Raw genomic sequence first — 14,531 nt, 5'->3', positions numbered from 1 at the left:
CAAGCACGGGAGGAGAGGGAGATGGGGCCAGAGCTGCTCAGGATTGGGGAGGGGCAGCCTTGAAGGACAACTGGGCTGAGACTTCGATGGCCTGTGGATGGGGAGGGGAGTGGAGGAGAGAATGGGGCACAGACCAAGTGCCCGGGGCTCCTAAGGCCAGGTGCCTCATACCTTGTCATCGTCCTCACAGGTCATGACATTGGAGAAGGGGATCTCAGCTTTGAACATCTTTCGGCAATGCATAAGCTGCACCAGCAAGTAGCAGACAGTCTTGAACTTCATCCTCTTGGCAGGTTTTATATCTGACAGAATCAGGCCTGGAAATATCTGTCCAAACAACAGGCACAGAGAAATGTTCTCAATGACACACGTAGCTCTCGGGCCAGGAACAGCACAATCCTGCTGGTGACTGGGGTTCTGGGACGCTGGGATCTGTTTGCCAAGGCTTTCTGTGAGCCAGGCATTGAGGAGCCCGGCAGCAGGATCCAGAACATCCACTTCCAAACAGCACAAAAGGCACTAAAAGCCTAAGGGAGGCCTCAGACCCAGTGCAGAGGGGAGGGAGGTCGGGGGCATCTCTAGGTGGAGAAGCACAGAAGTGGTCGAGTCTGGAGACATGCCCGGATCTGAGGTTTCCTATCCTGCTGACTCTGATTGTCTCTCTGCCCCTCGAGCAAGAGGCAAAGCCTTTACTAGTAAAGCCAGTGAGACGCCTGTCCTTATGTTAGCAAATCCTAATGAAGAAGCAGTGCTGAAAGGAGAGGGTGAGAGCAAAGCGGCTCTAAAGCTCCACACACACACCAGGCCATTTAAGGACCAATCACATGCAGGCAGCCACTGCCCACCTTCCTCCGATGGGATGGCACGATAAAGAAGGTCTCGATGTTGTGAGCCTTCAGGAAGCTGTTCCTCTCGTGCCCGTGACCCGGCTCCACCTCATAGTCCCCATTCAAGCATGCGAGGGTTGTCTTCGTGATATGGACCTTTCTGTGAGAAGAGAACAGAGGCAGGGGTGGCCTTGTCAGCCCTGCAGCTCAGGGCTGGAGGAGGAGGACACACATTCCTGGGCAAGGTCTGCATTCACACCTGCACAGATGTGCGGGAAACAAAGGATACACAGAAGTGAGCAGAGAGAGAGAGGGAGGGAGCATGGTGGGGGGGGAGGACACACTAGATAGCCCAGACCAGAGGGGACAAAGGGCTGGAAGGAGGAGACAGGAGTCAAAGGAAAGGAAAAACGTGATCAGAACGATGAATTGAGAGAGTGAGGAAAGAAAAAGGCAGAGTCAAGGGAGAAGGAGAAAGACAATAGGAGAAAAGGGAGCCACTTGCCAAAGTACCAGGGCCGGCCCAGTCTGCAACGGCATGCCAGGGCTGGGTGCCAGCCAGACAGGTGAGATGTGGGCAGTGAGATGGGGTACTCCTGGGGCCTGAGAGCTTTGCAATGCTCTGTGCCTCTGGGTGAAGCAGGAAGATCCCGTACAGTGAGCAGCTCCTTAGCATAAAATGCAAACTCGGCTGGATACAGGTGGTTCATGTCTGAAATCCTAGCTACTCAGGAGGCTGAGATCTGAGGATCATGGTTCAAAGCCAGCCCGGGCAGGAACATCTGTGAGGTTCTTACCTTGAATTAGCTACCAGAAAACTGGAAGTGGAGCTGTGGCTCAAAGTAGTAGTGTACAGGCCTTTAGCAAAAGAGCTTACGGACAACACCTAGGCTTTGAATTGAAGTCCCACAAACGACAAGAAAGAGAGAGAGAGGAAAACCTGTAGCCTGTACTCTGTGGCCTATGAGCTGAAGGGTTACAAAGCAAGCTCCCTGGTGTTCCAAACCATCCCTGCCAACCTAGCTCTTTTCTGACCATCTGACTGCCCTGCAGGTGAAAACCTCCACGTGAAACTCTCCAGCTGGCTGAGGATGAAAAATAGGATGCCCTCCAGAGTGGGGGGTCAGGCTTAGGGACCCTGGGAGGGGACAAAGGGTGACCAGTGGTGGTGGCCTTTCCTTGTTGTGGCTACTTGAGGCACCTAAAAGATGGGGCGTGGGAAGGGGGAGGGGTGGGAAGGGAATGCCAGTCCCTGGGGGTCTGGAGTCACCTCGCTCTCCATATACCTTTGAGGACAATGAGGCTAAATGGTAGGAGGCAGAGAGGTGGGCATGTGTGGTAGGTGCATGGTTCCCGGGCACAGCTCCCCTTCTCCCCTGGCCCCAGGGCTGGGCAGACACGCCCTGGATCTGGGTGGGGTTCCAGGGTGGGTAGACATGAGTTGAGCAGGACCTACCATCACAGAGGGGCATGGTGGCAGGCCTGGAGGTCACAGGCTGGGATCTCCCGAGGGACCCGCACGTGTCCTCTGCAGCAAAGCCTTGGGGGAGGACTTGGGTAGCTGCAGGCCCTGCAGGGGCCAGCCCTCCCCCACCTCGCCCTGACTCACCCTGGCAGGCCGGCAGCCTCCATGACATTGGCCAACGTCACGTCATTGGACCACACGTCGTACTGCCACTTGCGCAGGCCCAGGACACCACAGAGAACCCTGCCGGTGTGCAGCCCTACGCGCATGTTGAGATCCACCTCGGTGGCCTCGGCCACTGACCTGCAACACAGCACAAAGCGTGAGCCGGGGCACAAGGCCCCTGCGTGGACAGCCCCTGCATGGCTGGCCCTGCGGCTGGCCCCAGCGTGGGACCGTGCACCAACGTCTCCTGGCCCAGTCAGTGGACGGGCTGCCCGGTTCTGTCAGAGCCCACACTGGCCTCCCAGCCCCTCGTCTCCAAGAGGCGTCCTCTTGGAGTCTAGGCCCTTAAATCTTGTCACAAAGGGAAGGGGCCTTAGGACTCCCCTGACAGCCCAGCTGATGCCACACCCACCAGTGCCAGTCCCTGAGCCTCAGTAGCCTTGCATACGTTCCTGGCTCTGTCCAGTCATCAGTGGTCATGGTGAAATCATCTAAGCTCCATCCCAGTGCAGAACACTCAGCTGCCTGCTGGCTCTTCCCGTTAACTCCTTCTGTTCAGTGCTGGCTGACGAAGGACTCCGCAGCACAGTGCTCACTCTCATCACGGTTGGGTGGGTGATGAGAGCCCCCATGGAGCCCTCAGCCTTGCCCCCCACCCTGTCCTGCAGCCCCACCTCAGAGGCCTCTCCAGCTGTCATCCCAGCTGCTCCGGAGGCTGTGATCTGAGGATCCCGATGTGAAGCCAGCCCAGGAAGGACCTCCATGAATGAGACTCTTATCTCCAGTTAACCACCAACAGGCAAAAACGGAGCTGTGACTCAAGTGGTAGAGCACCAGTTTTGAGCAGAAAAACTAAGGGACAGGGCCCAGGCCCTGAAGTCAAGCCCCAGTACTGGCATAAATACTACTACTACGACTACTAATAACAACAACAACACGAGATGCTTGGACCACTTCTGCCCTATCTGAGAAGACTGCCCTTTGTATAGTGCCCATTCCATTCTCACTCTGGAGCCCTGACTAAAGGAGCTCACTTCCACGGCCTTCTAGCCTTTGCTCAACACCCACTGGCACCCCCCTGGGCTCTTCTTACAAGCAGAAGGATACAGAGGGCCTTTGTATTCAAGGACATTGGATGGTAGAGCCTATATAAGTTGGGGTCTTGGGAAGCCAAATGCAAGGTTAGCTTCAAGTCTGAACCCTGGCCAGGCACTGGTAGCTCACACCTATACTTCTAGCTACTCAGCAGGCTGAGACCTGGAAAAGAAAGCAAACCTGGGAAGAAAAGTTCAGGAGACTTTTATCTCCAATTAACTAGTCTAATGTCAGAAGTAGAAGAGGTGTGACTCAAAGGGTAGAACACCAGCCTTGAATACAATAGCCAAGTGAGAGCTCAAGGCTCTGAGTTCAAGTTCTGGTATTGACATACACACATGCATGCATGCACGTGTGCGCGCGCGCACACACACACACACACACACACACACACACACAGAAGGTGCACCCTGCAGATTTACAAAAATGACTCTGAAGTTAGTAGATTGCTATAATATCTATTTTTGCTTTATACACATTGAATGGCACTTTCATATTTTTTACTTCTTTCCCTAGTTATTTGCCAATCTCCAATAAGAGACAAAGACAAAATTCTAGAATTAAAATTTGTACTTTGCAATCCAAAAAAATGCATATAGGAACATACAAATGAAGCCAGGAGCTGGTGGCTCACGCCTGTAATCCTAGCTACTTAGGAGGCTCAGAGGATCACAGTTCAAAGCCAGCCCAGGCACTAAAGATCATAAGAAGTCTTTTATCTCCAATTAACCACCAGAAAACCAAAAGTGGTGCTGTGGCTCAAATGGTACAGTGGTATCTTGAGCTGAAGATCTCAGAGACAGCACCCAGGCCCAGAGTTCGAGGCCTGTGATTGATGAGAAAAGCTGCCAATGGCACCACGGACAGGGCAGATGTGTGGCATGTGCTGGGACCCATACCCACCCCTCCCTCCCTCCTTCCCTCCCTTCCAAACCAGCCCTGCAGTCCCTGTGAGCAGGATCACACTCAGCCTCTGTCCAAGTCCACGGAATCTCCATGTCCACCAGCTGGTGCCCTGCACCAACACACTTTGTCTCCTACTTGCCTGCATGTCTGCCTCCCATATGTCAATGCTGGCAGTGTGTGAGTGTGTGTGTGTGTGTGCGTGTGCGCGTGTTGGCGGTACTGGGTCTGAGGGTCTGAACTCAGAAGCACACATTTGCTAAGCTGGTACTCTATCATTTGAGCCACTCCTCCTGTTCTGCCTTTTGCTTGTTATTTTAGAAAAGCAAACTTTCCTGCCTGGGCTGGCCTCAAGTAGCGATCCTGCAGATCCCAGCCTCCTGAGTAGGTAGGATTACAGGCTTAAGCCACAAGTGCTGGGCCTGTTTTTCTTTCTTTTTTATGCTCTCAGGTTAACTCAGTTATCTCGACTATCTTCTATGTAGAGAAAAAGCCAGATATACTCAAGGCTGCAGATCTGTAGCTCTGACCTTGGCCCCAGGGCAGGACCTCGGCAGAGAGTCCACAAAAAGGCCCTTCTCCTGAGTCAGCGGGGCCCTGCCAGGCCGCCACTGTAAATGGGTTCTGAGGGAGCTGAGATGCAATCTTGACTGCACATTACTCCAAAACCAACCCTGCAGCAGCCCTTCGGCCCTGCAGACACCTATGGAGCTCTCTCCCCTGAGCCATTATCACAAGCCCTGTGGCTACAGCTGAGCACACAAAGGAAAAGTAAAGGAAGCAATGGACACTGCAGAGGCCAATTTACGATTGTCTAGGCAGAATTTTCTAGAAACAGTGATCACACACATACATCTGCAACAGTGCCCAGACTCCAATGGTGCAAAGCCACCACTGCCACCAAAGCCACAGATTGCCAGCCATCATTTCCTAACCCACACTCTTTCTCCCTTGCCTAAAGATAAAAGGAGCCTCAAATCCTTGCAAAGATGCTCATTCACAACACTCATCCACCTCTGTTCTAGTTGTGTTAGCTTACAAAATACATCTCTTCCTGTTCCTCCAACGTGTCCTGGATTCGAGCCTTTGTCAAGGCTCGAATTAGTGACATGATGTCACTAATGATGTGACATACGACAACATCATGTGTTCACGGTATGGTATTTACTATGATGTAATGTGACATGCGATCGCTATGCTCACCAATATATTAGATGAAATGATATACAATTGACAAGATCTATCAATATAATACATTGGATGACACATATGGTATCAAGTGCCCTGTAGCAACTATGACAGAACATGTTACAGATGACGTCCTGTGATGACATGACACCAAGATGATGACAGGATACAGCGACACATGTGACACATGTGGCTTTCTTCCCAGGTCTAGTCTAGTACTTCCTCCAGCCTGCTACTTTTCTCCAGGGCAGTGGCACTTGCATTTGGCTGTTTATCAATCACTGGGGGACTTTTCCATCCAATTCTAGAGCATAATCCCCACCAGCTCCCTTGGGATCTGGGCCCAGAGCAGCCACACTGGAGACTCCCTGATCTGTAGGGCTGGGTTTGCTCACTGTTCCTGCTTCTCAGGATGCTCATGAATCTAGCTTCCTCTCCCAGGCCACAGAATGACCAGTGGGTGGCCTACAGCGACTGCTATCTCCACAGCCTCGATGGAAGGGAACATTTTGTGTGAGTTCTTGCACCCAGAAACTGCTTCACCACAGCTTCCCCCCATAATTCATTTTTTCTTTTCTTTTGGTGGGTCGTGGGGCTTGAACTCTGGGCTTGGGCACTGTCCCTGAGCTCTTCAGCTGAAGGCTACCACCCTACCCTTGGAGCCTCAGCCCCACTTCCTGATTTCTAGTGGTTAATCAGAGATAAGAATCTCACAGGCTTTAGTGCCTGAGCTGGCTCTGAACCGCAATCCTCAGATCTCAGCCTCCTGAGTAGCTAGGATTACAGGCCACCACGCCCAGCATGACTATTCTTGTGTAACTACTTTCCACTCTAAACAGAAAACTTCATGCCAACCCCTGTTCAACCATCTTAATGGAATATGTTGAGATGTCTGAATTTGGATTGATCTTCCATCCGTCAACCTTCAGCTCCTCATCTCCAACTTGATGAGAACCTCTCTGTCCATCTCTGATAAGGACAAGCAAGCTGGGCCTTGCTGGTGTCCCACCAGACCTCACCTACTGGCCCAGCTATTTCTCCCCCACACAGCACAGTGACAGGGACTGGCCTGGAGAGACCAGCCCCCACCCGTACCTTTGCAAAGGACTGAGCCAGACTTAGGCCAGCCCTTCCTGAATTGCCCACTCAGGAAGACCTGATGGCACACAGGATGCCTGTGGACAGGAGGTGCCAACACTCGCCTCCCCACTCGGGTGGAATGTCTGCTGCCGCCCTCCTGCTGCCGCCCGGGCTCTGTATGCTAGCCCGCTGGCCGGGCACTTACGTGATTGTGTCAATCATGTCCAGCCCCATCTCCACACAGCAGTGGGCGTGGTCGGCCTTCGGCTGGGTGAGGCCTGACACACAGTAGTAGCAGTCCCCAAGGATCTTGATGCGACGACAGTGGTTCTCCTTCAGGAGAGACGAAGCACATGATCAGAGGGGCCTGGCTGGCCGGCGGGGGCAACTCCACCTCATCCCCCTCCATGCTGATGATCTTAAAGCACGTGGACAGCTCACCATGCTGCTGCAATGGCTTCTGATGGCAGGGACAGGTTCATGTGGCTGCTCTCCTCACTGCCCCCGGTATTCTATCCAGTCTTGCCATTTGGCCAACCATCGGTCCAGCTGGAAGGCTACCTCTGTGCCCCATGCTATTGGCAAGCTTTTCTAGGAGGCTTGTCACCCACCTTCCCTTCCCCCTCCCCCCCAAAGATTGTTCAACCCATTTCAAGTGTCTCACCCCCTCCTCCATGAGTTCCTCTCAACCTCACCGCCCCTGGGCACCCATTTAGAAGACACCGTCATGAACGTTCCCTTTGCAAATTGCCTTATACTGAGATACCGAGAATCTCTTATCTGAAATGATTGGGACCACAGGGTTCAGACCTAAGAATGATTTTTTTCCAGATTTTAAAATACTTTTCAGATTTTATTGGTTGAGCATCCCTAATTTAAAAGTCTGAAATCTTCAAATGCCTCCGAATTCTAGTTTTTGTTGTGACATAACATGTCAAGATTCAGATTCTAACTTTTCCCATTGGAAGGCTTAACCTGTGGGACCATCTGCCCCCAACCTCCACTATGAGGAGAATAATGGCCTGTGGCGCCCCCTGCTGGGGAAATCAGAAGGAAGCTCAGAGAAAAGGGGCCAGATTAAAATCAAACTGGCCCAGGAATCTACTCAGTACAGTCTCCAGATGCATCCAGAAGATGTGTGGAGATGACGAGGGAATGGGGAAGCAGCTAAAGCTAAAGCACAGAAGATGACGGGAAACTGTTGAACAGTTAAAAAAAAAAAAGATTTTTTTAAACACATCAAGGAATTGACCAGCTGCAATAGGTTTCTTAATTCTGTGAGAAAGGTCAATATGAGTTGCCTCATTCTTCTTTCACATGTTTTCAGATGGCAGTACACACAGGGCCACAGACAGGACTACTGTTGAAGAGCTGTTCTTCCGTTAGCACAGGGGTTGCATGGGCAGAGGAAAATGATGGGTCCAATAAAGCTTTCTCTGAGCTCCTCCCTCCCCGCACCCTCACCTATCTGCTTAGGAAAGAAATAGATGAAGGGGTACAACACCTGGTCAGACAGACCTCCATGATCACACAGCTGGCATTCTGCAGGCCGCTTCCAGGAATTTGTTCCACACATTTCTTCTCCTTGCCCTTCTGTAACTTACATTCCCACCCATCCCTGCAGCCTGAAGCTCAAGTGCTACTGAGGCTTCAACCATGTGGTCCTTTCTTTGGTGTCATATATGTGGTGCATGGCCCCTATATTTCTACATGCTCTCTTTTTGCTGGTGGTGGGCTTGAACTCGGGGCCTGGGCTCCGTCCCTAAGCTCTTTTGCTCAAGGCTAACACTCTACTACTTGGAGCCACAGTGCCACTTCTGGTTTTCTGGTGGTTAACTGGGATGAGTCTCATGGACTTTCCTGCAAGGGCTGGCTTTGAACCAGAATGCTCAGATTCCCAGCCTCCTGAGGAGCTAGGATTATAGGTATGAGCAACCAGGGTCCAGCTTGGATTTTTCTTAAGACTCTATTGTTAGTTTATTTCACAGACTAAAAATGATGATAACCTCAGAAAAGAGAAGAGAAAAAAATGAAACTTAATCCCTACACATGGTCCTATCTCATGTATTTGAAGATGGTCTAATGACCTGGAAGGCTGGCTGGATAATCCAACAGGGTCACTAAGCAACACCCTGGCAACCTACCTTCCACACGCCGATGAACTAAGTAAGCTCCAGTCCACCTCCTCACCTGGTTTTCAGCCAGCCTCTCCAGTACCAAGCAGGTATCTGTCCTGCCCAAGTCACCTTGGCACAGGTACCAGACAACTAGAGAGCACATCAAAAGCTCAAGAAGTACACAGCTTCTAAGCCTGCCTCACCCCCACCTCCCTCTCAAGCACACAATGGAGGCCCAAGGCTATGCTTCCTTGCTCCTGTTCTCAGTGCTGACCAGGAGCTGTGTCAGACAGCATGCTGTGGCTCTTATTTGAGGACTGTGATTCAATGACATGGGCCTCTCTGCCCACACTATATAAATTAAAATCTCACAGGGACAGTCAAGACCTATGTCCTTCTCATATGTGTCCTGACTGAGACAAGCCCATCAGGACACATATGACAAAAAGAAAGGATGTTTTTGAGACAACAGAAATAAACCAAATCCATCTGGTGTTATAAATGATGTGGAGATTTTGGCACCAATAGTAGATAAAGTACCTGCCTTGCAAGCACAGGGCCCTGAGTTCAAACCCCAGGGCCAACCCTAACAAAAGAAATAGGTGTCTTTCATGCCTTTGGTTGGGTGTGGTGGTGGTGTTAGAGTGGTTGTGGGTGGGCATCTTCAGATAGCAGAGCTATGCAACCAAGGACTTCAGCAGGAAGTGGGGTGTGAGAAACAGGTGGCAGGCAGAGGCCAAGCAAGGTGGCTGTAGCTATACTATGGTACACAGGGCTCATGACAGAATACTACCTTGGTGTGTGTTTGAAGACTCACAACAACAATTTCTAGAATGTGAGGCTCTACCAGGAAGGGGTGGTCCTGTACCTGTTCATGCTGCATTCTATCAGCTAGACAAATATGGAGTCCACGGTGGAGACTCAGTAGCTGTTTTCTAAATGAATACACACTTTTGCATAATTGTGAATAAACTATCTAAAAGAACACTTTAGAGGTAAGATGCATTTGACTCATAGGTTTCAGAGGTTTAGTCCATCCTTGTGGTGAGGGCAGGGCAGAGCAGCTCAGCTACGTCATGGCAGCCAGGATGCATCAAAAAGGGAGTACAAAGGGTCGGGAGTTTGACCTAATGGTAGAGTGTTTGCTTAGCATGCACAAAGACCGGGGTTCAATTCCTCAGTACCACATATATGGGGGGGAAAAAAAAGCTAGAAATGGTACTGTGGCTCGAGTGGTAGATCTCTAGCCTTGAGAAAGCCCAAGGACCGTGCCCAGGCTCTGAGTGCAAGGCCCAGGACTGGCCAAAAAAAATAAATAAATAAAAAGGGAATACAGGAAGAGACCATGGGAAGAGATAGCCAAGGACACACCCTAATGGCCTACTTCCTCCAGCTAGGGTAGATTCCCAGTCCTCCCAATACAGCACTGTCAGCTGGGAACCAAATGCTCCCAAGGTGAGGCTGAAGGGGGACATTTCACATTCAAACCATGTCAACACAGAACTATGAATGCTGGCTGTCCCCACGGATGGCCTGAGTGAATACCCTTCTGGATCTTTACACCATCTAATTGTTCTGCTTCCTGCTCCGGCCCCACCTCATACTTTCCCAATTAGCTCTTTCCCCTCAAATTATAGCCATGGTCTCCTTTATAACCAGTCTTCTCTACCTGTAACACCAACATTCATAGAAAGTGTTCTCCTCCTTTCCACACTCCACCTACAACACCACCTGCTGGAAAAGGCAGTTGCTGTGATACTTTATTTTTCACACTGAACAGACCTCATTAAGTATCTTATTCAGCCAGTTCATGGTTATGCGGCAATGTCCCCTTCCTGAGCTGTGGAGTCCTCTACTCTATCTCTTTATCCCAGCCTGATTCGCCCAATATTATCATACACACTCACCATCCCCATTAATGATGAGGGCAACTAACCAACAAATTCACTGCAACTTCCAATATAGCCACTTTTTATTTTTTTGGAGAATTTACTGACCCTACAATGTAAACTCAGGGCCTAGGCACTGTCCCTGAGCTTTTTTTTTGCTCAATGGTAGTACTCTGCCACTTGAGCTAAACTTCTACTTCCAGCTCATTTGATATTTAATTGGAAATAAGAGCTTACAGACTTTCCCATTGGGGGTGGCTTTGAATCATGATCCTCAGATCTCAGTCCATGGAGTAGCAAGAATTACAGGTGTGAGCCACTGGCTTCTGGAAAAATGTAGACACTATTTTGGGGAGGAGGGGGGAATTGAACTCTGGGCCTGGGTGCTGTCCCTGACCTCTTTAGCTCAAGGTTACCACTTAAGCCACAGCGCCACTTCTAGTCTTCTGATGATTAATTGAAGAGAAGAGTCCCACGGACTTTCCTGCCCAGGCTGGCTTTGAACCTTAGATCTCAGTTTCCTGAGTAGCTAGGATTACAGGCGTGAACACTGGCATTTGATATACTACATTGTTGTAGTCACTTTTTAAGCTCATAAGCAGAGGATGAAAAGACTGTTCTAACTGCTCAAAGATAAAAGCCTGGTTTCTGCCTCCACTTGCACTCGTTTCTTCTACTTTGATTCAGAAGCCTGCTTAACTCTACACGTAGTGTCAATTTCTAACTGATTGCACTCCACTTAACATGGGGGAAAGAACAGGAATCTCCCTTCCAACATTTGCAATGTCTTATTCCAGACCCTGGAAGAGGCCTGCAGTCTCCACTTGGGTTCCAGGAACAGCGGAGCCTCATACACAGGTAACTTATGATGAGAATCCCTCCCCTCCTCCTCCCAAAGCAGGAAGAACCCTGTCCTGGGACTGAACTCTGCCCTCTAGCAGTCAAGGCTTCCCCACGACTATCTGCAGAACCAGAACAGAGATATTCACCAACCAGATCACTGGATCCTTGATCCAGTCTGCTTACTTATGCCAGCCTCTCACCCCCTGCCTCCACTTAAACCCAAAGCTTAGGGCAGTACCCTGAAGGTGGGCTGAGATCTTTAATTTCCACCTTCACAAAGGACCATTAGGATGAACATCCTTTCCTACCTTTTCACTATTATTTTTTGCTTACTTTCCTTGGGGTAAATGGCTGGACATGAGATGTTGAAACCAGAGTCAGGCTCCTGGCCTAGGACTGTAGTTACAAAAGACCAGGAAAGTAATAGACAGACATAAACAGACTACTAATGCAGCTGGAGTCTTACATGGACAACTCTGACCCCCAGCCCAGCTTCCTTTTGAAAACAGTCCAAATACCTGCTAAACAAGAACAACTCCACTCACCCAAGCCATAACAATGGCATGTGTGAGCAGCAGAGGCTGGCCGTGCGTGTGACCACGAGGTCACCGCTGTGTCCTTCTGCAGGATGGCTGCTCAGCCATCTAAAGCACGAGTCAGTGCAAAGGATCCTAAATGAAATTTCCACTAACGTTTGTCCAAATACTGGTCTGCAGCAGGTCCTTGAGGGGCAGAGAGGCTCTATGTGTCTGTATTTGGGAACAGCACTGATACAGAGGCCATGAGCAAATCCAGTGCACCTAGGAGCATCTCTCAGACCCAGGGGACCTCAGGACCAGTCCAGGTTGGCCCCCAGGGTAGCTCAGCTGATGACAAGCCATGCCAAGCTTGGTGTATCTCCATAGCTGGCACACTGTGATCTCCCACACTCTTGCCTTGATCCCTGAGAATTAGCTAAGAGACTGTGCTTGATCAACCAGGTCCTGTTCTATGATGGAAACCATCAGCCAGTGAAGGGTCCCCATCCGTTCTGCAGGTGGCAACGGAGTAAAACCCAGGGCTTCTTCACGACTTCAGAAGTACATGGTCACGTTTTCAAATGCACATGTGTGTAAGAAACAACTCAGGTCTCACAGGTATCCAGTTAGTGGGGGAAAGGTCACAAACCTTCCTGTCATCTGTTTCCATCAACTATAGCTAAGGAGGCAAATAAACCACCAGCTTCCACTGAGAGGAAAGCAAACAAGCCTGTGTTTATTTAACTGCCCGTGAAGACCTTCAGACAGAGAAGGGGTTTGGACTGCAGCTGGGGTGATTTTCCACACCTGCATATCACAGAGGCCACCCTGGCCCCCCAGGCCAGGGACTCAGACCCAGACAGACACACATGGGCAGTCTCTGGGCTCAAAAAGAACTCACGGGGGAGGCAGAATCTCAGTGTGGTTTAGATAGGCTTTTCCTTTAGGGACAGGGACTTCAAAGCCTTTCTTCCTGTATTTGTTGGGTGTGCTCATTTGTCCATTTATTAATTGGGTCATTGACTGGCTGAGGGAGGTTTATTTTTACAAGTTACTAGTATATTCTGGTTCGTACACCCTTGCCAGATGCACAGCTGACAAATATCTTCTCCCATTCTGTAGGCTGTCTTTTCGGACTACTGTCTCCATCCTTTGCCTTTTATCTTGATGAAATCTTACTTGTCAATCCTCTCTCCTATTTGCTGAGCCCCTGGAATGTTATTCAGGAATTTCATGCCTATGCTGATAAGTTCTATGTCCTCTCTACTCTTTACCATGATGAAAGTCCTTGGAACAATTAACAGGCACATTGGCAAAAAAAAAAAAAAAAGAATATTGGGATATTAAAATGTGACTTGTCTGCACTGAAAGCATTACTGGGAAGGAAGCAGACAAATGGGGAAAAGGGAGACAAATATAGACAAAATATATTTTGTTTGAGAATGGAACAAGGCAACTGAAACTTGTTTGGGAAAGGGAAAGGGAGAAGGGAAAAAGAAGGAGGGGTGATGATGATTCAGAAGCATTGTATACATCAATGCCCTTGTTAAAATGTACACCCCTAGTACAATGATAGCAACTGAACAAAAAAAAAACCCTCAAACCCTTTACAGCAAAACAGTTCAAAACACACTACCCTTGGGGCACACAAAAAACAAAGAAGAAGAAGAGAAGGAGCCTTGTCATTTTGTTCCTCCTAGAAGCTGACTCCACATGAGGAAAATTCACTCAAACTGAACTTCAGAAGATGAAGACCATATGCCTATGAAGGCAGATGCACTGAGGAGAAATGACAGGATGTACACTGCCGAAGAAAATAGAGTGAAACAGAAAAGATATCCCAAAGTGTTTTTAAAAAGGCTGTCAGTGAGGATGCACAGGCCACACTGAAGATAATATAGGCACAACTGACATCCCAGCAGAAGGATAGAGAGGAAAACAACCTATTTGAAAAGAGTGACTTACAATTTCTTTATCTTTCCCAAATCTGATGTAGCTATAAAAGTCATAGATGTGAGAAGCTAAGTAAACGACAAGTTCAGGAAACACTTGGCAACCACACCAAAGCACAACAAAACCAGGTTTTTCTAGAACCAATGATAAAGATAAAAATCCTAAAAGTAGACAGTGTTGGGGGGAAAAAGACCTATTTCACTCAAAGGAAGAAAGAACTGACAGACTCCTTGGAGATGGTATGGAAAGACAACAGGGCAATATTACTGAAGTATAGAAGGAAACATAGTAAACTAAATTGTGACCTCAAAATTTATGTCCTGTACAAATTTAAAAAGGGGAAGTAAAGAGCTTTGCAGAAATACAGAAACTAAAAGAATTCATCCTTAGAGTATTAGCATTATAAGACATATTTTTAAAAATTCCTTTGATTTTGAGGCAGAAAAACACAACCCAGGCATACTGAGGGAAGGGCCATGGAAATGGTA

The 14,531-nt window shown here is 49.2% G+C and overlaps 1 protein-coding gene across 1 annotated transcript in view; it reads right to left on the bottom strand.

Annotated features, from left to right (window-relative positions):
* Adcy1 (adenylate cyclase 1) overlaps positions 1 to 14,531 on the bottom strand; it is a 98,497-nt gene that overhangs the window by 37,215 nt on the left and 46,751 nt on the right. The window contains exons 5-8 of the mRNA XM_090332527.1: positions 6,929 to 7,056; positions 2,437 to 2,595; positions 846 to 987; positions 172 to 327 (exon numbers count right to left, since the gene is read on the bottom strand). Of these exons, the coding sequence (XP_090188653.1) occupies positions 172 to 327; positions 846 to 987; positions 2,437 to 2,595; positions 6,929 to 7,056 (585 nt within the window). The remainder of the gene's footprint in view (positions 1 to 171; positions 328 to 845; positions 988 to 2,436; positions 2,596 to 6,928; positions 7,057 to 14,531) is intronic.

This window comes from Megascapheus bottae, chromosome 5 (assembly GCF_031878675.1).
Source record: "Megascapheus bottae isolate mThoBot1 chromosome 5, mThoBot2.hap1, whole genome shotgun sequence".
NCBI lineage: Eukaryota > Metazoa > Chordata > Mammalia > Rodentia > Geomyidae > Megascapheus > Megascapheus bottae.
This window is presented reverse-complemented; position numbering and strand designations above follow the sequence as displayed.